The sequence below is a fragment of the Colletotrichum orchidophilum genome (genome assembly GCF_001831195.1).
Source record: "Colletotrichum orchidophilum strain IMI 309357 chromosome Unknown Scaffold_102.1, whole genome shotgun sequence".
Taxonomy (NCBI): domain Eukaryota; kingdom Fungi; phylum Ascomycota; class Sordariomycetes; order Glomerellales; family Glomerellaceae; genus Colletotrichum; species Colletotrichum orchidophilum.
The window spans coordinates 61,222-86,231 of record NW_019173058.1 but is presented as its reverse complement, the minus strand read 5'-3'; the positions used below and the strand labels follow the sequence as shown (position 1 = coordinate 86,231).

The 25,010-nt window shown below is 53.1% G+C and overlaps 9 protein-coding genes across 9 annotated transcripts; 6 read left to right on the top strand and 3 right to left on the bottom strand.

The window, feature by feature from the left end:
• Positions 1-501: 501 nt before the first annotated feature.
• Positions 502-1,959, top strand: CORC01_10373 (citrate synthase; the record flags this gene model as incomplete). The annotated part of the gene is made up of 1 exon (XM_022622001.1): positions 502-1,959. One exon carries the CDS (start codon positions 502-504, stop codon positions 1,957-1,959), a length of 1,458 nt encoding a protein of 485 aa, XP_022471489.1.
• Positions 1,960-2,322: 363 nt separating this feature from the next.
• CORC01_10372 (uncharacterized protein) lies at positions 2,323-3,918 on the top strand (the record flags this gene model as incomplete). Its single annotated transcript, XM_022622000.1, has 3 exons — positions 2,323-2,731; positions 2,790-3,213; positions 3,261-3,918. The coding sequence occupies 3 exons, from the start codon at positions 2,323-2,325 to the stop codon at positions 3,916-3,918; spliced, it is 1,491 nt and encodes a 496-aa protein (XP_022471488.1).
• Positions 3,919-4,532: 614 nt separating this feature from the next.
• On the top strand, positions 4,533-8,147 carry CORC01_10371 (spt3; the record flags this gene model as incomplete). The annotated part of the gene is made up of 4 exons (XM_022621999.1): positions 4,533-4,583; positions 4,940-5,515; positions 5,565-6,380; positions 7,275-8,147. The coding sequence occupies 4 exons, from the start codon at positions 4,533-4,535 to the stop codon at positions 8,145-8,147; spliced, it is 2,316 nt and encodes a 771-aa protein (XP_022471487.1).
• An 852-nt stretch (positions 8,148-8,999) lies between these two features.
• CORC01_10370 (uncharacterized protein) lies at positions 9,000-11,282 on the top strand (the record flags this gene model as incomplete). The annotated part of the gene is made up of 3 exons (XM_022621998.1): positions 9,000-9,647; positions 9,736-9,855; positions 9,960-11,282. The coding sequence occupies 3 exons, from the start codon at positions 9,000-9,002 to the stop codon at positions 11,280-11,282; spliced, it is 2,091 nt and encodes a 696-aa protein (XP_022471486.1).
• Positions 11,283-12,132: 850 nt separating this feature from the next.
• On the bottom strand, positions 12,133-12,714 carry CORC01_10369 (AP-2 complex subunit sigma; the record flags this gene model as incomplete). The annotated part of the gene is made up of 3 exons (XM_022621997.1): positions 12,133-12,462; positions 12,539-12,608; positions 12,683-12,714. 3 exons carry the CDS (start codon positions 12,712-12,714, stop codon positions 12,133-12,135), a joined length of 432 nt encoding a protein of 143 aa, XP_022471485.1.
• A 1,661-nt stretch (positions 12,715-14,375) lies between these two features.
• CORC01_10368 (PCI domain-containing protein) lies at positions 14,376-16,185 on the bottom strand (the record flags this gene model as incomplete). Its single annotated transcript, XM_022621996.1, has 3 exons — positions 14,376-15,341; positions 15,412-15,715; positions 15,821-16,185. 3 exons carry the CDS (start codon positions 16,183-16,185, stop codon positions 14,376-14,378), a joined length of 1,635 nt encoding a protein of 544 aa, XP_022471484.1.
• Positions 16,186-16,756: 571 nt separating this feature from the next.
• Positions 16,757-18,146, bottom strand: CORC01_10367 (acetyl-CoA acetyltransferase; the record flags this gene model as incomplete). The annotated part of the gene is made up of 3 exons (XM_022621995.1): positions 16,757-16,954; positions 17,006-17,950; positions 18,006-18,146. The coding sequence occupies 3 exons, from the start codon at positions 18,144-18,146 to the stop codon at positions 16,757-16,759; spliced, it is 1,284 nt and encodes a 427-aa protein (XP_022471483.1).
• A 1,096-nt stretch (positions 18,147-19,242) lies between these two features.
• CORC01_10366 (ubiquitin-conjugating enzyme) lies at positions 19,243-19,900 on the top strand (the record flags this gene model as incomplete). Its single annotated transcript, XM_022621994.1, has 4 exons — positions 19,243-19,284; positions 19,343-19,407; positions 19,475-19,699; positions 19,777-19,900. 4 exons carry the CDS (start codon positions 19,243-19,245, stop codon positions 19,898-19,900), a joined length of 456 nt encoding a protein of 151 aa, XP_022471482.1.
• A 1,447-nt stretch (positions 19,901-21,347) lies between these two features.
• CORC01_10365 (kinesin heavy chain) lies at positions 21,348-24,315 on the top strand (the record flags this gene model as incomplete). The annotated part of the gene is made up of 3 exons (XM_022621993.1): positions 21,348-21,470; positions 21,539-23,961; positions 24,069-24,315. 3 exons carry the CDS (start codon positions 21,348-21,350, stop codon positions 24,313-24,315), a joined length of 2,793 nt encoding a protein of 930 aa, XP_022471481.1.
• Positions 24,316-25,010: the final 695 nt, after the last annotated feature.

Genomic DNA, 25,010 nt, shown 5'->3' with positions numbered 1-25,010 from the left:
ACTCGAATCCTGAATCGCCTCCTCGTTCCTAGTTGCCCAGGCACAACGTGGTTCACTTTCATCTGAAACCAGAGAGTATAAGAATCCGGGATGTTTCTCAGGGATATAGTTACTCTAATGACGATAGAAGAGAGATGAGAAACATCGATATTGACCGGAGTGCGAAAACTTTCGACGTCATGGACAACAGATTCTGCATTGATGAAACAGTCCAATCTCAGGACAACCAAATGAAACCCAGTAACAAATCCCAGATGTCGAGTAAACAAAATTCCAACACAGAGAGCCTTACTATCAAGGAAAGCCCCAAGCATGATGAAGCCCAGAAGCTCCATCAAGGGCGTCCGTCTTGGTGGCCCGATGAAAAACGAGGGAAGAAGAATCGGTGTGTCAGAACCCTCCTATGGAGCATGGCTTGCAACATAAGGCACCGCTACGGCTTTGCTAATTCCTTCGTCTTTTAGTCAATCAAACCCTATCTTCGCTTTATTGAAAGTGGGAATGCCCCCAGCTATCCAGGCATGGAAGCTGTCAGCACAGCTTGCGCACCGTCTACTTGTCCGGACCAAGGCCGACCTTTCTTGCGGGACTTTGACTGTTTACGACAATCGCACCCATCGGCGGTACGAGATTCCCATCGAGCGCAATGCCATCAACGCCCTCGAGATTCGAAAGATCACAGCTCTTCAGTCTGATGCCAACTCTGTCGATCAACTTGAGTGTGGTCTGCGAGTTTTGGATCCTGGATACCTGAATACCGCTTGTGTCGAGTCGAATATTACCTTTGTCAACGGCCAACAGGGATCCATTCAATACCGTGGCTACTCGATTGAGTATCTATTCGAAAATCACGACTACGAGGAGGTCATCTTTCTCTTGATCTGGGGTTATCTCCCTGACGCGGTCGAGAAGAAGACCTTCCAGCACAAGATTGCTACCGGTTGCGTTCCCCCTCCGCACGTCATCCAAGTTATTGAGTCTTTTCCTCGAGATTCCTTGACAAGCACAATGGTCTTTGCTGGCATGGCTGCCTATGCTAGTCGAGACGAAGGCGCCATTAGCATACTCCGGTCCGGTCGGCCAGCTTATATGGGCCAGGTCGACAAGGTCGATGCCGCCCTTATAAGCTGCATCTCCGCCCTCGCTACTGTTGTTGCCCTCGTGTATTGCCGCAAGCGCAACAAGTCTTTCACCCCCGCCGAGCCCGATGAACCCTTCATCTCAAATGTCCTGCGCATGATGGGCTTTCATGAAGACAATCACAGCACCAAGCCCGATGAGGAAACTCTCAAGTGTTTCGAAAAGCTCTGGATCCTCTACGCCGATCATGAGATGACCAACTCGACCGCCGCCTTCTTGCACGCCGCCTCGACCCTGACTGACCCCCTGGCATGCTGTATCTCTGGCCTCGTCTCTGGGTATGGACCGCTCCACGGAGGCGCCATCGAAGTAGCCTACAAAACCTTTGAAGATCTCAAGACCCCGGAGAACGTGCCGATGCTGATAGCGGACGTCAAGGCCAAGAAGCAACGTCTCTTTGGTTACGGCCACCGCATCTATAAGGCCGTAGACCCCCGATCCAAGTTCATCCGCGCCATGATTGACCAGTACAATGACAGGGTGGAGTCGAATTCTTTACTTTCCATCGCCATGGAGGTTGACAGCGTTGCCAGTACCGACGAGTACTTCACCAGCCGCAATCTCAAAGCTAATGCGGACCTCTACGGGTGCTTCCTGTATACTGCGTTTGGCTTCGAAGCGGATATCATCGTGGCCATGGCGAGCTTGTCACGCATTCCCGGTGTGCTGGCGCACTGGCGGGAGGCGATGCTTGAAAAGCGTTTTGTGCTATGGAGGCCACAACAGGTCTTCACTGGTCCGCCGGTCAGAGACCACCTCTCGGAAACTATCCCTAACGATGTTTCATCGAGGGGTGATGAAAGATGGAGACGGGACTGAGATCAACTTGATCCAATCTGACCTCGGAATATTCGAGGCAAGAACTAATGGGACAGGATTTGAAAGCCAAATGCGTGTGCTGGACCTGGGAAGGGTGACTACTGCGGTAGTAACGAAAGTAAGACGCTTGCCCGAACCGGAAAACAATGTGGTCTGGTAGAGTGGGGTCTTAACTCCGGAGCACCTCCGTGCGACGGTGACGGTGCGGCTTGTGTGGTCCCGGTCATCCACCTCTGAAATTCCTCCTTTATTGATCTTAAGTCTCATTCATTTGTCCTCATTCATCATAGCTTTCCTCAACTTATCAAGTCATTTGAGAACCATCGGTACTATCATAACTCTTAGGACTTGGAGTTTGATCAAATGGCAGATAACTTCGCGTTCGTGACTGTCAACAACACGGGACGGACACAGTCCACAGATCGATCTGTCATCCGCAGCCGATGCATGCTCGGTAGGAATCGGCAAGAGGGCTCGCGGCGTTCCAAGCAAGCTGCTCGCAAAGCGCTGAGGCTGGCCGCCCAATCCGCGAGCGACACTGCAGAACGCCAGACGCTCAATCCGTTGCTTACCCCGTTCAAACCTCGGCCCTGCGAGACGCACAAAAAGAAGCAATATGAGGAAGATTCTCAGGCTACAAACAAAGAGGAGAGAGCTCGGAATGACAGGGTAGCATTGATGCCTCCGGTCCCTCATCCGCCACCCAGCGACATGTCTCTCATTCGCTTTGCAGAAGAATTGGGACGGCCCTCTCAAGAGATTCTTTTCAGACGTGAGACAACCCCCTTTACTTGCCCTCAATCTTACTTCATCTTTTTGACTGGGACCAGTGGTCAACATCAATGCTCTCAAGGGCACCTTCTATCCCATCGAGCACTGCGTCGACCTCCCACGCAGTGCCAATTCGGAAGCGCTCTCATTTTCATGGATTCTCCAGGACAAAATCTTTCTCCACAGCGCCTTGTTCTACTCCTCCGCCGTACATGAACATGTACATCGTCGTCAGCCAGGGAAAATGACACAGTTCCATCTCCGACGCACAATCCAGCTTCTAAACGATGCGCTTTCTCAACCAGATTCGCATCGTAACGAGGCAATATTCCACGTCGTACTCACTCTGGCCTTGATGGCAGGTCTTTGGGGTGACTTCAACACCACAGCCGTACACTTGTCAGGCTTGCAACAGATTGTACACCTGCGTGGGGGGCTGAAATATCTTCAACGTCACCCGAAGCTACATTTCAAGCTCGATCGGTGAGTGCATCTGCTGTCTGCTATCGAGATCAACTCTGACGGTACAGTCTGGCTCTCTCATGGGCTCTTGGTACGGGAGGCGCACCTTGTTTTTTCACCAGCCCTGTTGGTTGGGACTCGTGCTTTGACGCACAGCTGACACCTCCCAACTATCATGCTGAGACCATTCTCTCCGATGTCGTGAGTGACTGGAGGCTGGCAGCTGTGTGGCAAGACCTAAGGCATTTGGTGAACTTGATCAACCAGCACTTGGCCTGTAATTCGCTGCTCGACGGCTCACTTTTCCAAGACTCCCTGGGATCAATCCAAACACGGCTCATACGCCTTCAGGACCAAATCGATACCCCGTCTGATGAGTGCCTCCGGCTCGGGATGTTGGCTTTCCTATCAACCACATTGCAAATCCCAGGCGGCAAACTTCCTTACAAGTATCTCACAGAAAGCCTCAAGAATATTTGCCAGCCTCTCGTCATTCAAACGCTCATGAATGAGCGTATCACACTCTGGCTTTTGATGGTGGGCGCGATCTCCGTCTTGGAGGCTGATGAGGCTTGGTTGTGGCCTTTGTGGTTAAACTTAGGGGTAAGGCAACTGTCGTGGGAGAACGCGCGGTCTCGGTTGCAGAGCGTCATGTGGATAGACCGGCTACAAGGAGCTCTCGGTCAAGCGGCCTGGGCAAAGCTCGCTTTGATTAATGCAGTATAAATGACCCAATTATGTTGTTGTCATTGACGTTATCGTGTGTGAATCAGTGTAATCATGTAGATTGAGGTGACGGGTTATGAACTCGTCACCTTACGTAAGGCGCAAACGGAGGGCGATTCGCTGTTCGGATGTTATCTTTTCCGATGTCAGCAGATAGGATTCCTCAAAGTGCCTCTACCTTAGGTACCAAGGCCCCTGCTATAAATAATTATGGGTCTACTAACTAGGCCTGTGCACCCCAGCATGTGTCGCTGTCGCTGAGCCGGACCACAGCCCAGACTCCTCAGCCTTTGCTCTTCGACTCTCACCCTTTCTAATGCTCAATTCAACCAACAATTTTCCCATAGACTCTATTGGTTCAAGGAATCTTTTCTTGGTATCTTTACTGATTCCAAAAAAAAATTGAAATTACCATACTCATCAGGATCGTGTTCCGGCCTTGGTCTGCCATCTGCTTGTCAGCAGTGCGATTGTCGATCTTGCTCTCCTGGGCACATCGTTCAACAGTGTCTCCCAGTCTCACATTAGCTGCCACTCCGCCTTCAACTACACATCATTCAATTCATCCAAGTTACAGACAGTTACTGTGAGGCTCGTCTTGAAACACCGGCAAGATGGCTTCAAAGGATGACAAGGCGTTCAAATATCGCCAGGAGATCAGCCAGGTGAGTGAAGACGCTGTCGATTTTCCTTCTTGTAATTTTGCATTGCTCTCTGTTGCTTTGCGAGTTGCAGGCACATGGCAGCCGGCATGCCCATGGCTGGAGGCCCGGTCGAGGACCACATGAACTTGGCACCTGCCGCTCGTAGTTGACCACTACTCATCTTGACACTCATGCCCTCACACTTGCATGCTAGACTGGTCTCCACGATGGCCTCCGCTCCTTCCAAATATGAGCGCTGGTGTTCTGTCCAAGATGCAACCTTCCATCCGCCGCAATTAGCACAAGGCTAGATATCATCAATACCTCCGCCACGAGTGTCCAACAACTGCTTCAAAAAACACCACACTCGGCTGAAGAGAGACACGAGTACGTCCATGAAGAGTCAAGGGGACCAGGAGTTTGTGAGATGGGGATCTCACTACGACCGAAATGGTGGCGGTTGCCTTATGAGTCACCTCATCGGATGTCTCCAAATGACTCTCGGCATGTTCGAACAATGTACCGAGCCATTGGTCGACAATAGCAGCGACGCCGAGCCCGAGACTTTCACGGGGAAACCAACATACCACAGGCAATCTAGAGCAAAGGCGGCGGTCTTTGCGCGTGTTCAACGCCAGAATATGGAGCTGTTTCAATCCGCCTTCGACCAAGTTCGCGGCATTGTGGTCAACTCCGGCTTCATGTCTATCCTCGACATCCCGTGTGGAGAAGAGCAAAAGGGAAGGGGCAAGCGTCTCAGAACCCCAGCGCCTAACAAACCTGTTTTCGTTTTTCCCAAGCGTGCGGAAAACGAGAAGAGACCATACGGCTGGTCAGACCGGTTCACTAACGTTGCGCACAAGATGATGTATGTCTCTGGTGAGACCGCCGAACCGTCGATTGAAACTACCAGCATGATTGAAGACATTGTGCGCCAGCAAGTGATTGAGTTGGTAAGTTCTACCGATGCTATAAGTCGCTAGATTTCTTATGCCCTGCTAGCTTCGAAACTGCACTGAGCTCGCAGCTCGTCGTGGCGCGCGAGCCATCACGATCAACGACCTGATCTTCCAAATTCGCCACGATCAAGCCAAGGTCTCTCGTCTGCGTACGTTCCTGTCATGGAAAGACGTTAGAAAGAACGTCAAGGATTCAGACGACAAGGGAGGCGAAGCCGATCTTGGTGCTGGCGAAGATCCCAGTGGGGGTGTTGTCCCTGGTGGCCCAGTCGACGATGCGACCAAGAAGAATAAAAAGGCCAAGGTTGGCCTGCCCTGGGAGCCGTCCTCATTTTACAGCCAAGAAGTCCCCGAACGTGATGACGAGGAGGATGAAGAAGAGGAAGAGATGAACTTCATCACTCTCCAACGTCTCCGCAAGGCCGACGAGCGCACCAAGGCTATGACGAAGGAGGAGTACGTGACATGGTCCGAATACCGTCAAGCGTCGTTCACGTACCGCAAAGGCAAAAGATTCCGAGAGTGGGCTGGATTTGGTATCGTCACAGACAGCAAACCTTCTGACGACATTGTCGATATCTTGGGTTTCTTGACCTTCGAAATGGTACAGACCCTAACTGAGCACGCACTCAAGGTCAAGGAGCAAGAGGACCTGTTTAAGGCACAGAGTGGCGGTGAGAACGCAGGGTCAAAAAAGCGCAAGGTGGCGACTGGTCTCTTCGACCCGCCCAGCGAGGGACGAAGTCCCATTGAGCCTCGTCACGTTCAGGAAGCCTTCAGACGCCTTCAGCAGCGACCCAAGAAGACTCGAGCCATGCTCAATGGTTCGAGGCTGCCACAGCATACCGCGCTCAACATTGTACGTTTCGTCTCGGTAAAGCATAGGGTACGCGCTAATATCTACCTAGTTCTGATTCCTTTTCTCGAGCGCATACTGGCTGCTGGTCACGCGTCTTTCTTCAACAAATGCGTCGAATCGACCACGACTTTTCTATAGGGCCAATGTAACGATACCCACGGGTGGGCAGATGGAACAGGCGTTTTTGTTTTAGATTTTTAATCTTCCTTACGCGCGTTACAGTGTCTGGGTTATAGTAGATGGACAGTCGTTCTAAAGGCTGGATGAGAAGGTCCAGTCAGTGAGTGCAGTTCTTTCCTTGTCCAGCAGCTGCTAGTGACTTAGCCCTGTATCCTCGACGAGTAACCGAGCGCCACGCTGCTCTTGATGAGATAGTCATTTGAAAAAACCAAGTTCGAGGAGATGTGGGACGAGCCCGTATGCAAAAGTAAATTCGTTACCAATACATCAAGTGTAAGTGACAAATGTATTGAATCTGGGGCATGCAAGTCCCTTACTGGTTTCGCCCGCTTTAGAATACGCTCTGGTGGTCCTTCCCACTTGGGCTGCGCACGAACGAGTACCCCGCAATGAGGCGCAAGCTCCAGCCATACCACCAAACAGCAACGATTAGATAAGGCAGACTGACCCCTTCCGGGCATGCCCACTCTCCTGGGCGGCTTCAACTCGGTTGCCTTGCGTCCCGTTACTCACGTTACGTACTTACTTGAGGCAGTGTCTCTCGCATTTGACTCGGGCCTCGTGACATCTTCCTCTCTCTCTCAAATCACAAGGAAAAACCCACCAGAATGCCTCCTCAGCCATCAGTTGTAGTGAGTCGCGCGTCCTTGAGATGCCCCGCTGACACTTATGACGACATGGCTTTGCTAACCGGACCCATCTCCCGTACAACAGACGAAGCTCAAGGTCCAGCTCAAGTTGGCCATCGCGCGCCTGCGCATGGTCCAACAGCGCGATGACTCCATGGGAAAGACACAACGGCGCGCGATGGCGCAGCTCCTCGAGGTGGGCAAAATCGACTCTGCGCGCATCCGCGTCGAGAACATCATCCGATCCGACATCACAACCGAGCTGCACGAGATACTGGAGCTGTATTGCGAACTGTTGATTGCACGCGCGGGACTCCTCGAGGGTTCGACCTGTGACCCGGGGCTGGAGGAGGCCGTAAAGAGCATCATCTATGCGGCGCCCAAAACGGAGATTAAGGAGCTGCAGGTGGTGCGGACGCTGTTGGCGGAAAAGTACGGCAAGGAGTTTGTTCTTGCGGCGATGGACAATTCAGACGGTAAGGTGTCGGACAAGGTTGTCAAGAAGCTGAGTGTCACGCCGCCGCGGGAAGAGCTCGTACAGGGGTATCTGGAGGAGATTGCCAAGGCGTACAATGTCGACTGGCCGAAGCGACCTCTGGCTGATGAGCCGCCGGAACTGCTGGACGACGACGATGACGATAGTCCGAGTGGTGGAATCGGAGTGAGAATACCGGAAGGTCCGTTGGGAAACAGCTCTAAAGTGGCCAAGGAACAGGAGGAGCTGAGCAAGGCGACACCGCCGAGGACGATTGGAGGCCCCAGCAGCCCTTTGACTGTCACGCCGCCGAGGATGACAACGGACAATGTCCATCCGAAAGTTACGCTCAATTCACTGGAGCTGAAGCCTAATAAGAAGATGGACACAGCAGCGCAGAAGAAGCCAGCTGCAAAGGGTCCAGGAGGCAACGTACCTGACATAACCGAGCTGGAGAGGAGATTCCAAGCTTTGAAACGTTGAGACTGATACCACTTTCGTCAAGGATCAGGTACGAATTAATTTGATATGGAGGACATTTGGAGGGTATTGGAGGGCTTGTATGCTTATGGTTCAAGGTCTAGGCATGGCGCGGGACTAATTCATACTGCAGGCGTTCTGCATTAACTTGATCTTGATCTCTGCACTGTATGGGGTATGCAGTATTTACCCCAGGATGTAGTCAAAATTCGAAGGTATTTGAGATGTAGCCATCAGATGAGTAGGGCGAGTGTCCCAAGCTATTGTGATGATACAGCCAACGAGAGACAATCTAACCCCGAAGAAGGGCTTCTAGTAGCTACCTAGATAACCAATACATGTTGGAGAGACAGGAGCTTGAAGAAGGATGGCCAGACATAAATCTCAGGGAAGGAGATCTTGACCAAGCTGGACTTGCCCTCCAAAGGGAGGGGTCGGCCCACGTCCTCGTGGTCCTTCCTCATGGAGGCGTACCTACCTGCCTTGCCCGATGGCCTTTTTCTGTTTCTTGTCTTATGCTTTCCTTTTCACAACATTTACCAGCCCCGGCTAGCAATCACGGCCAAGTCTATCATCTTTGCAATATCCTCAATCCACCACATATTCGCATTTCAAAACACGAAAGCTCCCGGAGAAGCTCTAATCTCCAATCATCCTCGCGGTTTTTCGTACTCGGTTCGGATTCAGCTTCCAGGTTTTATCCTGTGTTTTGATCACAGGCGTGTGTTCTTTGACATTCAGTCAGTCTCTGACTCCAGAAGAAGCCTGAAGTTTCTTAGGACAAGCGAAAAACTTCATAGCAACCTCACCCTGCTCTCCGCCACACTTTCCTCAACGCTTGCACAACAAACAAACATGACAGATTCAGAACTCTATATCCTTGGGATGAGCCCTGGGGATTTCTATAGCCAGAGCCAGAGAGACATCGAATGGGAGCTGAACAGCCGACATCCCCAAGATATCGATGATCAGACCCTCCTGGACCTCTACACAAAGTGGCTTGCAAAGCAGGCTCCCTTCCTGGGTCTCACAAATCATAAGGCCTCTTCTAAAGTCATCCGGGATGCCTGCGACTATCTCAGCTCTAGAAAGTACGAAAAATGCCGTGTGATCAACGCCTTTTCTCAGCACAAGAACGACTACCTCAAAGACCGATCTGGAGGCGTTCGGACTTTCAACCTTGCAAGAAGAGACATCGAGATCAACTACAAATTGTCGCCTCGTGCCCGACAAGATTTGAACACTCCGTCTATCCTCAAAGACGCAGCCTCGACAGTGGATCTGATAGATTTGCCTCAATCTGCTAGAGTTTCCACCCAAGCGAGCGATCCAACCCCGGGGACTCAAGAGCCAGGAAACGTCCGCCCCGACCCTGACGATTCCCGTCTCAGTCTTCGACAGAAGCTCATTTCCCGATTGGACCAGCTCAAGTCCAGAACGCTACCACCAGAGAAGGCGTCTGGTAATTCCTCCTTGAACGAGCAAGCGCCGCCTGCGGCCTATGTATGCAAACGCTGCGGAGTACTAGGTAGCTCTACATGAAGCCATCAGAGAAGACATCAGGAGACTAACGATGCTGTTGCCAACGCAGGCCACTTCTTTCAGAATTGCCCCTCGCATGATCCGCTCCTTCCAAAGAGCTACGTTTGCCGCCTCTGTGGCGAGCGTCGAAGCCACTTTGTCCAAGATTGTCCTCGGAACCAAGCGACCAGTTCCACCGATTCACTCCAAAACGGGCCTGAAAATACGCCGATACTGAGCGAAGACTTGAGACAGAGCTCTTTGGGAAGGCTAACGGAAGGAAATCTGGGAAAGGCCTGGCACTCCAGCTCTATTGGCCGAGCAAAACCAGCTTCTGCCAGCCAAAGTTCGAGTGTCAATGAACCCTACATGAACGAGGAGCGAGCACGATATTTGCAAACCAACCCAGGCAGTGATCTATTCAAGTCACCCAGCTTCCTAGTGTCAGGTGGAGGCCCTCTCAAATCCGGGAGCAACTCTAAGCCAGTCAGAAGTCGCCCTCGTTCTTCCTCGTGTCGCCCTATCGACTCGCACTTTGCCGATGATAATTATCGTCCTGAAAGACCCCGCCAGCGCATCGACGCATATCGCCCCAACGGACCTCGTCAATCTATCGATACATACCGTCCTGATACGTCTCGTCGTCTTGATGATACACACCACTCTAATGAACATCGACAGTTCGATCTTACGTATCGTCCCAAAGAATCGGAGAAACTGGGCCCGTCGTGTCTGAAGAGAAACACGGAGCGGGTTCCAGCGTGGAATGTGGGCGAGAAAGAGGCGAGGGTTCGATCCAAGTTGACCAAAAGGCGCACCGACGGCAGGCTCTCGCCTTGGGACGATATACAGAGACCATCGAAGAGACAGCGGCAAGAGGACCCCTTTGCCGGCGGCTTGCCTTGGGATGACGACGACAAGTCCCCCAAGGTGGTACAGCAAACTGCTTCCGTTGACGAACCGGTTCATAGGCTTGTGTCTGCCAAGCAAGACTCGGTTGTCGACACAAAGGCGAAGCAAGTAGACACATTGGGGGATGTTTCCATGGAAATAGACGGGACTATGGATTCAAATGGGGCCACAGAGCCACGCGAATCAACCGATATGCAGTGGAAACAAGCCAGTGTTGATGCGGATGACTTTCTTGAGGCGTTGGAGGGAGAGATCCTCTTTCAATCGAAGCCAGAAGTCACTGACCACATGGCCGTCACTAAGCCGGTCGATGGAAGTGAGATCCTGCAATCTTCTTCCTCGCCATCTGGGACTCTGGACGACCAGTGTGTTGTACCCGAAAACCTCGGTACTATTGATTACGACAACGAAGACGATGGCGACGATGACGTCTATATGGAGGACGCCCCTGAGGATTTGACCCAAGCTCTAAGTAGCCCCATTGAGACGATCCATGACTCATCTCATATTGAGGAGGTCATTGTTCCATTGCAAACCTTGAAGCCTCTCTGGAGAGACCCCCCATACGACCGTGCCGTCTTGGTTCTGTTCCGAGGCAGGGAGCACGAGAACGTTTACGTCAATATTGCTCGCCGACGCACCGCTATTGAGATGTATGATACCGAAGAGGAGGAACGCTCCGCCACTTCGAAAAGGAGCGAGTAGCCGTACAATCTGATGACTACCCAGCTGAATTCATCCCGCTCTAACATGGCTATCATGGACCAGATGCTTCATTTGACTCTCAGCACCAAGTAGGCAGCCGACAACATTCTTATTCATTTCCATTCGACTTTGAAGCAGAGGATCTGTCCTTTGTCAAGAACGCTTGGCTCACGATGGGATGCCGACTCTTACTGTCCATCATTCGGGGGAGGTTGGCCTCAGCTCGGCCGTCGGCATATTCTTCTTCTCTTTCTTGTCTGTCTAGGTTCTGTTTCAAAGCTCGGGCGAGAGTTGGCCTATGGGGTCTGACCCGGGTAAGACTTGCTTGGGACTGGGAACTGGAAGACCAATTTTTAGGGCAGTTATTTGGTTGGTTTCGTGGTATTTCATGTTGCATTGGGCAATCGGATGAACGCGCAACCTGGCTATACTTGCCAGTGAGGATGTTATTCTCAAGCCCAGTCAATGTATCTGGGATGCCCACGAACATCTAGCGGTATCATCTCCTCAAAATCATGCCCAGCAATATTCTTCAAAGACAGCTGGGCTGCGACTGGAGAAAGAAGACAAAGCACCGTTTTCTAGGTTCAAGTAGGGGAGATTCTCCCTGAAATTCCTTTACATAGCTTGTATTCCCATGCAATCAAAAGTTTGCCAAACAACGTTTGAATCAGTCGCGTGCGTGCCGCTCTTGATAAAACTCCAGACTCCGGCCCACCCGTACGCCCATATATAACCTGCAGAGGTCCGCCAGTCTCCAACTGTAATTAAGCCTCAGACTGGAGAAGCGCGATCCTTCAGTCTTCTACAATACCGGACCGTGCCGGGAATCCGCCACATCGGCGACTCCTCACTCCAATTTATCCAGATGTTCTAGCCTCGTCAACACGACCTGCTTGCTCGTCTCCTCGATCTCGCCAGCTAGAAACACCTCATCGAGGATGGCGTAGACCTTGTAAAAGTTGAAAACGAGGTCGAGCTCGCAGACGTTGCCGAAGAAGGCGTCGAGGACCTCTACGAAGAAGTGGATGGCCTCGAGGAAGGCGAGCTCGTTGTCGTTTGTGTCGACGCAGGCGCAGAAGAAGAGGCCGGCGTAGCGGCGATAGACAATCTTGTTGTTGCGGAACTCGACAAAGTTGGATTGGTATTTCTGGTCTCGGGGCGCGACGAGGCGGTGGACCTGTGCGGTTGAAGGGGACATCGTGTTAGACGGGCGCTTGTGGGATGAAAGGAAGCAGAGTTGCCGGCATTCGTACCTCGCCCTTCATCTTGATCTTCTCATCATCGCTGTAGGGAGCGTACCACTTCGCGAGACGGGTCTTGCCCCTGGATCGCGCGGGGGGAAATGTCAGCGGGACCTTGTCACATGTTTTTGCATGGTGAGTGTGATTAATACATACTGGCGGTTCTGGATCAGGATAAAAGAGAGCATCTTTGCGGTGTTGGCGATATTCGCATGTCGGGACTCGGCGCGCGTGCTTCAGGTTTCGAGATGTGCAGTCGGCGGCCACGGAGCTTCGGTGCGGGTACGTACCGGGGGACGGGTGCTGACAGCTTCCATTCCAAGTCTTCCTTTACCCCCCTGAGCGGTCCGAGTGGGCACCATCGCTGAGGCCAAAGGTACGTACCGCGGCTCATCGCTGGTCCCACCCACTACTGCCTAAAGTAAGGTAAGGTACTCCGTACCTTACCTTACCTAAGGAACCTACATTTTACCTGCCTGCCTGCCCACCCCACCATGTGGAGGCCCGCCCCATGGAGGGTATAAAACCTCGACGACCCCACGTCCAGTTCCAGTCTTCTTTCCTTTCCTTTCTTTTCCATCTGAGTGCAAGGGCTTTACGCGTATCAGTGAGGATTCGTCCGAGATCGTGTTTTTGCTAGTTGAAAACTATAACTATGACCACTCCTAGTTGGCTTCGTACCGGCTAGGGAATTTTTGAACACCATATTCTTCTGGATGGAGATTTCTCTTTTACTGCTTCGATGCTTTCATTGCTTGCGGCCCCTTGCTTGGGTCGTAGTGAAGATGGCTCTTTTTTGATGCTCGACATGGCAACGACAGACATTACGTTGTCTGTGCTTGCCGGTTTGTTGACGCGGCGTCCACGATTCTGTTCAAGCATGGTTGGGTTTCAAGTTGACAATGAACAGAGCTATGATTGCTCGCTGCCGACCCATCAGCAGATCAAGCACCTCTCTAGACAGACAACAGCCATCTTCCAAGACAAGCAGCCGCACGTGAATCCTCGCGAACGAATCGTCTGGTTGGGCCAGAGTCGGTAGCAGTCCTGACATCGCTTGTCTCCTTGGTCCTTCTTGTTTGTGCTGTTGATGTTGAAATTGAGCTTGGCCTGCCGTCCCACCTCGTCCATCAATCAGACAGATTAAACGACGTAGAACAAGAAATGATATCTTACTTAAGCGAATGAGGCCGGAACTCTGCGTCGTCGGTTGATGCAGAGGATCTTCTATCGGTGCTTGTTAATGGGCAAACGTGAGTGATTCTTTGGCAAAGCAGATAATCTCGTACGCCTAATGAAGGAAGCTATGAATCCAGAGGACGCCGCAGCCGTAACCGTGCTTGCTGTTGTGGCGCAGATTCTAGCTATGTTTCATTGATCTCTCTATACTGTAACATTCCCCTAGAGCCAGATTCTAGATGTAGTCATGTACGTCACCTAATGCAACGCAAGTATGCCAATGTACCTACGTCCGCTGGGGAGCCAACTACGTTTACTGCTTCCTGCTGCTCTCCATCATGGGGCGGCTGGCGACATCATGCAGAGGTTCAAGTAAGCCTCCGGCTTCACACGAGAGCTCATCGCAGTCTGTCTGCGTAGGATGGGACCATCTGTATCAGGATTCCGCTCGCCGAACTCTGCCTTGCTGGTCAATTTCACTGGCATGCTTGAAGCAAGCAAAATAGGACGCCGACTCCAGGCTCACTCAGATATGAATAGGGTATCATTTTTGCTTTTCTCCACGACTTGGTAAACTTCTGTACCTATATAGAAACTTTGTATCCCTTAGCACCTTCAGTCTCTTGGCACACGTTCTAGCTCATTAGATAGTCCCGCGGTGGTGGATCATTCAACCCTTCACCCACCCAGGCACGTGGTCCAGATCCAAGTCCTCCTCGTACTGTCTCTCCCGAATAGCCGTCCACGGCGTCGGCCAACCGGCCAGCACGGGGCTCTTTTTCGTAGCGCCCATGACGGCGAATCTCCCCTGCGAGTGCGCAATGAAGCCGTGCATGAAACCGAGCTGGATCAGCACCGAGACGTTCATCTCCACGTCGTCCATCTCTACGGGGGAGTTTCCCCAGACCAGTCCCTCGTTGGGGCGTAGCTTTTTGGGTCCCCCGGGCGGCGGGACCAGCGTCGACGCAGCGTCGTGGCTAACTGCTTTGAGGAAAGCGGGGGACGCCGTTGAAGGTGCGAAAGAGGAGGGGGATTTTGAGGGGATGTAGCCTTCAAGGCGGTGTTGGAGGTACTTGGATGTTGTGTGGAGGTCTGCGAGGTCCATGGTTGCGGCGCGGCGGTTTGTGTTGGAGGGGTTGGCGTCGTCTTGGCCGGGCGAGTAGGTTAGGAGAAATGTCCTGCGGGAGAGGGAGCGCCAGAGAAGAGGCCTCAGGCGGTGGGTGAGGACGAGGAGGAGGCCCTTATCGAAGAGGTACTTCTCGTGCTGGGCCAAGGTGTGTTGAAAGAGTACAAAGTCGCCCTTTCGAATCGCTTGTATGAGTGGTTGGTAGACTGGTACCAATGCGGATGCTTCGGGGCGAGAAAGCAAGAGCTGGGAGGGTAGACGGCCTAGCAAAAAGTTGCAGGGCACCAGATAGCTGAGGACCAGGGCGCGGTGAGATGTAAGGGGAGGTGGGATCTGGAGGTACGCCTCTTCGAGGCAGAGTGCCGCGCGGAGGAAGTGGCAGTTTGCGAGGTTGAAGCGGCCTAGGTAGTAGAGAAAGTTGACGCGCTGTGATGCCGGATAAAATGATAATGGCGGCGAGTTTGTGGAAATGTTTGTGAATATTTGTTTTGCCAGATGCGTTCTCCGGCACTGCGGACCGTCTGTCAGGCAATGCGTTTGATGGTTGGGACATGGGGGCAAGAGGAAGCAGAAGACTTACGGCGAAGAGGAGCTTCAGCACCAGGTTGGCAAACATGTAAACGCCAACCTTCTTGCCTTCGGGCTTGCTGTACCGCGCGCTGGAGCGGTCTGTCAGGCAGGTGGTGAAGATCTTCTGGATGATCTCGGCCGAGGACTCGGCGATGGACTTGCGGTCGTCGGCGTCGACGTTGCGGATGTTGCGCGTGAGATCCGGACGCTTTGACAACATCATTGTCAGGCGCGAGAGTGACTCACAGAGGGACATTGCTGTCTTGAGAAGCATGCCTCCATAGGTAGGGTGGGCAAAGGCGGTACTACAGGAGCTGTGTAGGTGTTAGCCGATTGCTGGTTCCACTGGAAAAGCCACGGGGGATGGCCTTGAGGTTTGCGTCGGTTGAGGTGATGAGGGAGGCTCTTCAGGAACTCACTTCACCAGTCCGCTGAGCAACGTGTGCGCGCCCAAAAGGTCGTCATAGTCGACATCGCGCCAGAAGACCATGTAGTCCTTCATAAAAGTCACAAAGCCTGGCCACGGCGAGCCCTGGCCCTCGGGCACGTCGTCGTCCTCGGGAAGGCATTTCTCAATCGTGCTCTCTAGGGCTGTGCTGGCTGCGCCGTTACTCCCATTGACGCCATGCCGTGATGAGCGGAACTGCGTTCGCAACTCATTCGCGAGGGCGTGATATTGCTGGTTTGCGTTGGGCTCGACGAGAAGCCAATTCCGGAGCTCGTCGATGTTCTGAGCACGGACGAATGTACGGATCTGGCTGAGGAATTGGATTAATAGGGACATCGTCGGCACGAAGTTATGTAAAGTGCCGAAGCTGAGGATCTTTTCGGAACGCGGGGCGAGGCCGCGGATCGTGGAAGTAAAGGTGTTGTGATGGGAGGGGACGTGATTGGAAGTTCAAGGTGAGAGAGCTGGAGCCAGACGAGGTGAGGTGAGGTGGATTCTTCGGTGTACGGGAAACAAAGGTGTGTGCTCGGTGAGACGTTGGCGCTGGGCCGTTGCGGAGCCGTTGTATGGTGCCGGTGGTGTGCCTTTTATTCCAGTATCAAGCTTCAACATACTTCAAAGTGGAAATTTTACCGACAATCTGCGCCAAGAAGTCTACATGGGATAGTTTATTTTAATAAAGCACCCAAATACAATTTGCTTTTGCTAGCTGGCTTCTTCAACATTTCAAAGTTTTACGCCTCGTTTACAACGCGCCTCGACCCCGCTGTGATCACCGCAATCTGCGCGGAAAGCAGCCCTCAAGTCACGCATGAAGCTAAGCACCGTGTGCATGCCGCTTCCATTTTCTCCCAGCCTAGACGCACGCGGCCGGAAACTGTACCCGCGCCGACGAACATTTAGCCGGTTATACAGACTCGACGCGCTGCACGACAATCGCCGTGGCCGCGCCGCCTCCGTTGCAGATGGCCGCAACACCGTACTCGCCAGGCTTCAACTGGTGCAGAAGGGTGACTAGAATTCGGGATCCGGAGCTACCCAGGGCATGGCCGAGGGAAATTGCTCCTCCAAGGGGGTTGACCCTGGCACCCTCTAATCCGAGAATCTACGCCATCGAAATTAGTCACGATTGATCGATTATGGATGATTCGCATACCTTTTCATTCGCCTTGATGACAGCGGCAAAGGCTTCGTTGAATTCCCACACAGCGACCTGGTCCTTAGTAATACCTGCCCTCTCGAGCGCGATAGGCACAGCTTTGGCTGGGGCGATGGGGAAGTCAACAGGATCAACTGCGGCATCGGCCGACCCGCAGATCTTTGCCAGCACTCGAGAGCCGGAGCCGTATTGTTGCGCAATGTCCTTGCTGCCCAGAACAAGCGCGCTGGCGCCGTCGTTCAGCGTGGAGGAGTTGGCAGCGGTGACGGTGCCGGTGCCGTCGCGCACAAAGGCCGGCTTCAAGGTAGGGACCCTGTCGAACTTAACATCGAGGTAGCCCTCATCGGACTCAATTACAGTATCGCCCTTCTTTCCGGGAACAGTGACGGGGGCGATCTCCTCGGCAAAAGCTTTGGCTTTCCACGCAGCCTGGGCGCGCTTATACGACTCGATAGCGTACTCGTCCTGCATCTCGCGAGAAATCTCGTACTTCTTAGCCGTGTTCTCGGCGCAGTTGCCCATATGGAATTGGTCGTAGACGTCGGTCAAACCGTCCTTGATCAGGCCGTCCTCCATCTTGACATGACCGAACGGCGGCAGGCTAGAAGCGCGAGGTACATAGTAAGGCACCCTCGTCATGTTCTCCATGCCCCCAGCAATCTGTGCCTCCGAGAGACCGAGCTGGATATTTTGTGCAGCAAAGACGACAGCTTTCAGACCGGATGCGCAGACTTTGTTGATGGTGATTGCCTCCACGCTGGACGGGAGACCGGCGAAGATCACGGCCTGGCGAGCCGGCGCCTGTCCAACGGATCCTTGTAGCACATTGCCCATGTACACGTCGGTGATCTTGTCGACAGGGACCTTTGACTTTTCGAGCGCAGACTTAATGGCGACGGCGCCAAGCTTCGGCGCGGTTACGCTCGTAAACGAACCATTAAACTAAAGACCGTGTCAATTAGAGGAGCTTCGGAGAGGTTCACTGAACAGTTGCTACCTTTGCTGTCGGTGTTCTTGATGCACTGAGAATGTACGCGTCCCGAATCTCTTGCCGAAGCGCAGCTCTCGTGGAGAACTGACGAGAAGCCGCTTGCCTAGCCAATTGGCCAGGAAGCCTCGATGAGTGCCTCATAAACATGGTGGTAGTGTTACAATATTCCGCAGCAGAAACGCAGTGAGTAACAGAGACTTGAGACGATCTTGCAGACGGGAAATGGAGAGAGGGAAAAAAAGATAGGATGGCGGCTTCACAATTCACTTCGAGAGGAATGAAGCAAGCATGTGGAAGGCGCTGGACGGCAATAATTACCCCAGGTCCTGCGGTCTTCCTCGGCTTAAGAGGAGGGGGGTGCCCATGGGGGATACATGGGCGGGGCCGAGCTTCTTAGTGAGGAGTGAGGTCACCTCTCCCCAGGGGAACCGGCCCCCCACCCCGGACCGTGGGAGTAAGACCAATTCTGTTCAGAAAGCTCGTCGGGCCAAAGGAGTGGAACCGGTTCCGGCAGCTCCTGCAACTCTGTCACTCTGACCTGTATCTTGGACATTTCCCCGCGGAAATTCGCGGCATACGGCCCATCCTCGCCGTTATGTCAATTCTGCGGCGCAGGTATAAATATTGAATGCGTTGCCACAGAAGAAAACGTTAGCCCGCTCATGCGGACGGACGAAAAGCTACATCTCTCTAGTTGCATGCGAGTTGATGCAACTGAGTATCTTTTTATAGCTCAACTTCTCAGGTGCGCTTGTCAGCTACATGACAAAGCAGAGGCGGCAAACAAATCTCTTTCGTATTTCTGTAGATGCAGTTCAACGGTCCAGCTCGAGGCCTAGAAGCGTTATGGAGTGGCTTGAATCGTGATTGTGTTTGTGTTGGAAACCCCTGCGTGCCGTTTTGGTATCGGGTGATTCGCGCTTAGTATCGACCACTATGATTGGACCAAATTATGGGACTCACCGATTGGCCCAAGCGGAAGGCGGTGGTGAAGGCGAGTGCTTCCCGCGCCATTCTGTCCCACTGTCGAATATGACCCGTTCAACGTTTCTACACCTTCTTCCATCATACAACATCAGCGACGCAGACCTGCATAACTTCCAGCATTCTCGATACCCAGAGAGGATTCTCGCACCGACCGCCCACGCCTTGAACCAAATTTTTGGTTCGCTTCCGTCCTTTCTCGACGGCTGTTGCGATCCTCCGACCCCTCAGTCTTTGTAATCAGTCGCCGACCGCCACCATGTCTACCGCCGCCCGCCGTCGCTTGATGCGTGACTTCAAGGTCAGCCACGATACTCAACAGGGCTATTTTGAATTTGCGATACTGACGTACCGAGTAGCGTATGCAGACTGATCCTCCCGCCGGCGTTTCTGCCTCGCCGGTCCCCGACAATGTCATGACTTGGTATGCTTGACCAAACTCCGAATCTGCCGGATGTGCCAACGGCATCGGCTGACAAGGCATGCTCTAGGAACGCTGTAATTATTGGACCCGCCGATACTCCCTTCGAAGACGGCACGTTCAGGCTCGTCATGCAGTTCGAGGAACAATACCCCAACAAGCCGCCCGCAGTCAAGTTCATCAGCCAGATGTTCCACCCAAACGTCTACGCTACAGGAGAGCTTTGCCTGGACATCCTGCAGAACAGATGGAGTCCCACGTACGACGTCGCGGCAGTGTTGACGAGCATTCAGAGGTGAGCCGTCCTACTCTGGGTATCGCGGATGTCAATCTGCGAGCGATGGATCTACCTTGGCTAACTTGCATCACCAGTTTGCTTAATGACCCAAACACGGGCTCCCCAGCGAACGTAGAAGCGTCGAATCTCTACAAAGATAACCGAAAGGAATACACGAAGCGTGTTCGTGAGACTGTCGAGAAGAGCTGGGATGACTAAATTGGCATGATACCACGACGCACACACACACGACTGTTATGAACAAAGATTGGCCGCGCCTTACTGCAGCAGGGTATGGCTCGTGTAGGAATAAGCTGCTGGGCTTTGATGGGATGCTAGAGGGCCAAACGAGGGAGAGATTTGACATGAGCTACATCCGGAGGGACCAGACAGATGTCTTGATCTGCTTCGCATTAAGCAACTGGGGTCCCCGATGAGGTGAGAGTGGGGGTATTTGGCGTTTCGGCTCGTGCTGTCCTCTCTAAGTGGCTTTTGGGGCGACCCCATGTTGCGATAGGCGTTTCGTGGACGTGCTTTGCTTTCCTATCCGTTGAGTCACCCGTTGTCGGTGACGTTAGGTTCGTCTTCATCTGGCTTTACAGGGGAGTTCGTGGGAAGTGCATTTGGGATCTCATAAGCAGCGGAATACCATACCAGTTGAAGAACATGCGGTCCGTTGTTGTTTAATAAGAATGCATCTGCGAAAGTGGAGTTGTCCACACCAAGTCACGCCCAAAAGACGAGTCCCAAACTCCCAGTCCACTTGGGCAACCGTGCAAACTCTCGTCAGCGATTTCTGTCGCGTGCTCGGCCGATGGTCTTCTAATTAGTGTGCAATGCGCCGGGCCATCTGTTGTGCCAACATGCCTGCCCGGGATGGTTAGTGTGTAGTGCAGCCCGCCCCGTCGGGCATTGCATGGGCACTGTGTGCTGTTGCTATATCCGCCCATTCCAGCAGAGGAACAGGGGACTTTGCCCTTCTGGGACGGGAACCCCTCGGCTTTGCTTTGGGAAAGACGACGAGGTGGGGATGAAACGACCAGCGCGAAGTGACCATGGCAGGATGGGATTGGTCTACTTTTTTGTACCCATTCTGGCCCTCCTTCCACTGGCGACTGGCGACTGGCGACTGGCGACTGGCGACCGGGAGGATGGGGCCTGAAGAGCAGTGACTTGTGACTCTGTGAACTGAAGAACTGCGGGCAGGTACTTTCCCCCTCTGCACCTGCATTCTGTGCTTTGTCTTGCTGCAATCAAATAATTCTACGCGATTGCTAGCGCGTCCCGTCATTTGCATCTCAACCCCCCAAAGCCCCCCCCAAACCCGTTTTCCAAACAAGACAACCACACATCTCCCTCCTCTCTCGCTTTCCGATCGACTGCCTCTCTGGCTGCTGCCGCCGCTGGTTTGTGCTGTCGCTGTTCTTTGCTCCTTGCATCATCGCCCTGCAACACCTGCGATATGTCATTCTAGCAGCCTTTCCACATCTGCACACCGTCATTTCATTCCGCCCGCCTTTGTGTGTCCTTCCAACACAAAGCCCCATTGCCGAGCTGCGGCCGCCGAGTGCCTCGCAACCACACCCCCCTTATCTCGCAGCATATTGTCCCGATCGCAACCCCACGACATTGGATTCGACCTCGTCTGGTCTGAAATACCGTCACCATGTCTGGTGCAAACAACAGTATCAAGGTCGTGGCCCGATTCCGTCCACAGAACAAGGTGGAACTGGCGTCGGGCGGCCAGCCCATCGTCTCCTTCAGCAGCGAGGAAACATGTTCTCTCGACGTAAGTGCCCCCCTGGGGGATGTTAGACGCCGCGCATGCCGGCAACTGGTTGACGCATTTGCTTCTAGTCCAAGGAGGCCCAGGGCTCCTTCACCTTCGACCGTGTTTTCGACATGGAATGTAAGCAGTCCGATATTTTCGACTTTTCCATCCGATCGACTGTCGACGATATTCTCAACGGTTACAATGGAACGGTCTTCGCCTACGGTCAGACGGGTGCCGGAAAATCCTACACCATGATGGGTTCTAGTATCGACGACGAGGAAGGCCGAGGCGTTATTCCCCGCATCATCGAACAGATTTTCGCCAGTATCATGTCTAGTCCCAGCACTATCGAGTACACGGTTCGAGTCAGTTATATGGAAATCTACATGGAGAGGATTCGTGATTTGCTTGCGCCCCAAAACGACAACCTTCCCGTTCATGAGGAGAAGAATCGCGGTGTGTACGTCAAGGGTCTTTTGGAGGTCTACGTCTCCAGCGTCCAGGAAGTGTACGAGGTCATGAGAAGAGGTGGAAACGCCCGAGCCGTCGCCGCAACCAACATGAACCAGGAATCTTCCCGTTCGCATTCCATCTTCGTCGTTACCATTACTCAAAAGAACGTTGAGACCGGATCAGCAAAGAGTGGCCAGCTTTTCCTAGTCGATTTGGCCGGTAGCGAAAAGGTTGGAAAGACAGGCGCCAGTGGTCAGACACTAGAGGAAGCAAAGAAGATCAACAAGAGTTTGAGCGCTCTCGGAATGGTCATCAACGCCTTGACCGACGGCAGATCATCCCACGTTCCCTACCGCGATTCCAAGTTGACTCGTATCCTCCAAGAATCTCTGGGAGGTAACAGTCGAACCACCCTCATCATTAATTGCTCTCCTAGTAGTTATAACGACGCTGAAACCCTCAGCACCCTGCGATTCGGTACTCGTGCGAAGGCGATCAAGAACAAGGCCAAGATTAACGCAGAGCTGAGTCCCTCTGAACTCAAGGCTTTGCTCGGCAAGGCCAGAGGCCAAATCTCGACTTTTGAAACTTACCTCTCGAATCTGGAAGGCGAAGTCCAATTGTGGCGTGCTGGAGAAGCCGTGCCCAAGGACAGATGGGTGGCCCCCTTGTCTGCAGATGGCGTCGCCGGGACCAAGGCCGAAGCGAAAGCGCCTCGTCCTTCAACACCATCCCGTCTGTTACCTGACAGCAGATCCGAGACCCCGGCCATTTCCGAGCGATCGGGAACACCAAGCTTACCTCTCGAGAAAGACGAGCGCGACGAGTTTCTCCGCCGGGAAAACGAACTCCAGGACCAGATTGCCGAGAAGGAGTCCCAGTACAACGCGGCAGAAAAGACTCTTAGAGAGACCAAGGAGGAGCTTGCCTACCTCAAGGAGCACGATGCGAAGACTGGAAAGGAGAACGAAAAGCTTAGTGGCGAAGTGAACGAGGTTAAGATGCAGATTGAGCGACTTACCTTCGAGGGCAAGGAGGCGCAGATCACCATGGATGCGCTCAAGGAGCAGAATGCTGAGCTGACTGCAGAGCTGGACGAGGTCAAGCAGCAGCTTCTGGACGTGAAAATGAGCGCCAAGGAAACAAGTGCTGTCCTCGATGAAAAGGAGAAGAAAAAGGCTGAGAAGATGGCCAAGATGATGGCTGGCTTCGACCTCGGCGCCGATGTGTTCAGCGACAACGAGAAGGCTATCTCGGAGGCTATCACCCAACTGGAGGCTCTTCACGAGGTCAGCTCCACTGGAGAGGTTGTCAACCCCGATGAGCTTCAGGCTCTCAAGTCGCGTTTCGTCGAGATCCAAGGAATCGTTAGACAAGCCGAGCTATCCGTTTACAGTGCCTCTTCAAGCGAAGCCGATGCCCGCCGCAGGGCCGAGCTCGAGGACCGCTTGCAGGCCCTTCAGCAGGAGTACGAAGAGCTTCTTACCCGCAATCTCGGGGAGAACGATGTCGAGGAGATTAAGGCTCGCCTAGAGAGTGCCTACTCCAACAAGCAGACCACCTCCATGGAACTGGTGGATGAGCTAAAGGCCGACATTGCCCAAAAGGCTGCCGAGAACTCAAAGATGAAGACTCTTATTGAGGATCTCCAACAAAGAGTCAAGGCCGGTACTGCCGCACCCATGGCGAACGGCAAGTCCATTCAGCAACAGATTGCTGAATTCGACATTATGAAGAAGAGCCTCATGCGCGATCTTCAGAATCGGTGTGAGCGTGTGGTTGAACTCGAAATCTCGCTTGACGAGACAAGAGAGCAGTATAACAACGTGCTCCGGTCATCCAACAACCGGGCCCAGCAGAAGAAGATGGCCTTCTTGGAGAGGAACCTTGAGCAGCTGACTCAGGTTCAGCGCCAGCTCGTCGAGCAGAATTCGGCGCTCAAGAAGGAGGTTGCCATCGCTGAGCGTAAACTCATTGCTCGTAATGAGCGTATCCAGAGCCTCGAGAGCCTGCTACAGGATAGCCAGGAGAAGATGGCCTCTGCGAACCACAAGTATGACCCCCTTGCGATCCATGCATCTGCCTGCTCTTCAATCCTTCGACCACCATTGTTCATCTTTGTCTCATGCTGTACCATTGCTAACGACTTGTGCCCTGCAGGTTTGAGGTCCAACTTGCCGCTGTCAAGGAGAGGCTAGAAGCTGCCAAGGCTGGTAGCACTCGTGGCCTAAACTCTCCCTCACTGGGTGGCTTCAGCTTCTCCGGTGCCGGCAGCCGCATTGCCAAACCCCTCCGCGGTGGCGGTGCCGATACCCAGGGACCTTCCATCCCCGTCATTAGCAGCATCCAGCAGAACGAGGGCAGTGCCGGCAAGCGAAGCAGTTGGTTCTTCTCCCAGAAGTCCTAAGTTGCACCGGAAGCCCCTTTTTGCCCTTGAACCTTTGGAGCCCCTGGCAATGGGACACCGTTCGGGGAGATATACCCCCCACTTTCGAATAGACAAAGTACAAGTTAGATCACAGCTTGGTGCGGATTAGACCGCTATACCCCCCGCTGTGTCGACCCTGGCAGCGGCTGACCTTTCGGTTCCTTGTTCAATCAAGGTACACTGCTACTTGACTCTTTGCAGAGACTTTTCTTTACCTTTTTTTCTTGGTCAGTATACTGGAAGAGAGAAGATGATGATGAGGTTGTCAAAGATTCACATGCAAACACAAACACAAATTACGGAAATGGGAGAGTAGAGACAACCCTCTCTTTCTCCTTTGATGTTGGCTTTTCTCCCTCATTCTCTTTTGTTTGGGCAGGGTTTGCATTGCTCTTGGATTCTGGCTTGTCAAGCAAGTTTCTGGGCGGTCTTTTGTCTTTTTTCTGGTCAAGGGAAGATTTGGGGACGGGGGCGGATGGTGTGGAGGAGGGAGGGTGTGGGGGGCTTATGGGCACCTATGATGAAATCCATGGGATTGTATCCTGGAGCTGCGGTGCGTTACCGTTTTGCCGTGCTTCTCGTGAGTGAGAAATAACGGATGATGGATGAGCATGGACATACAGGGGGAACCGCCGCTGATGGATGAGAAGAACGGCCGACTGGCAACACTTGCC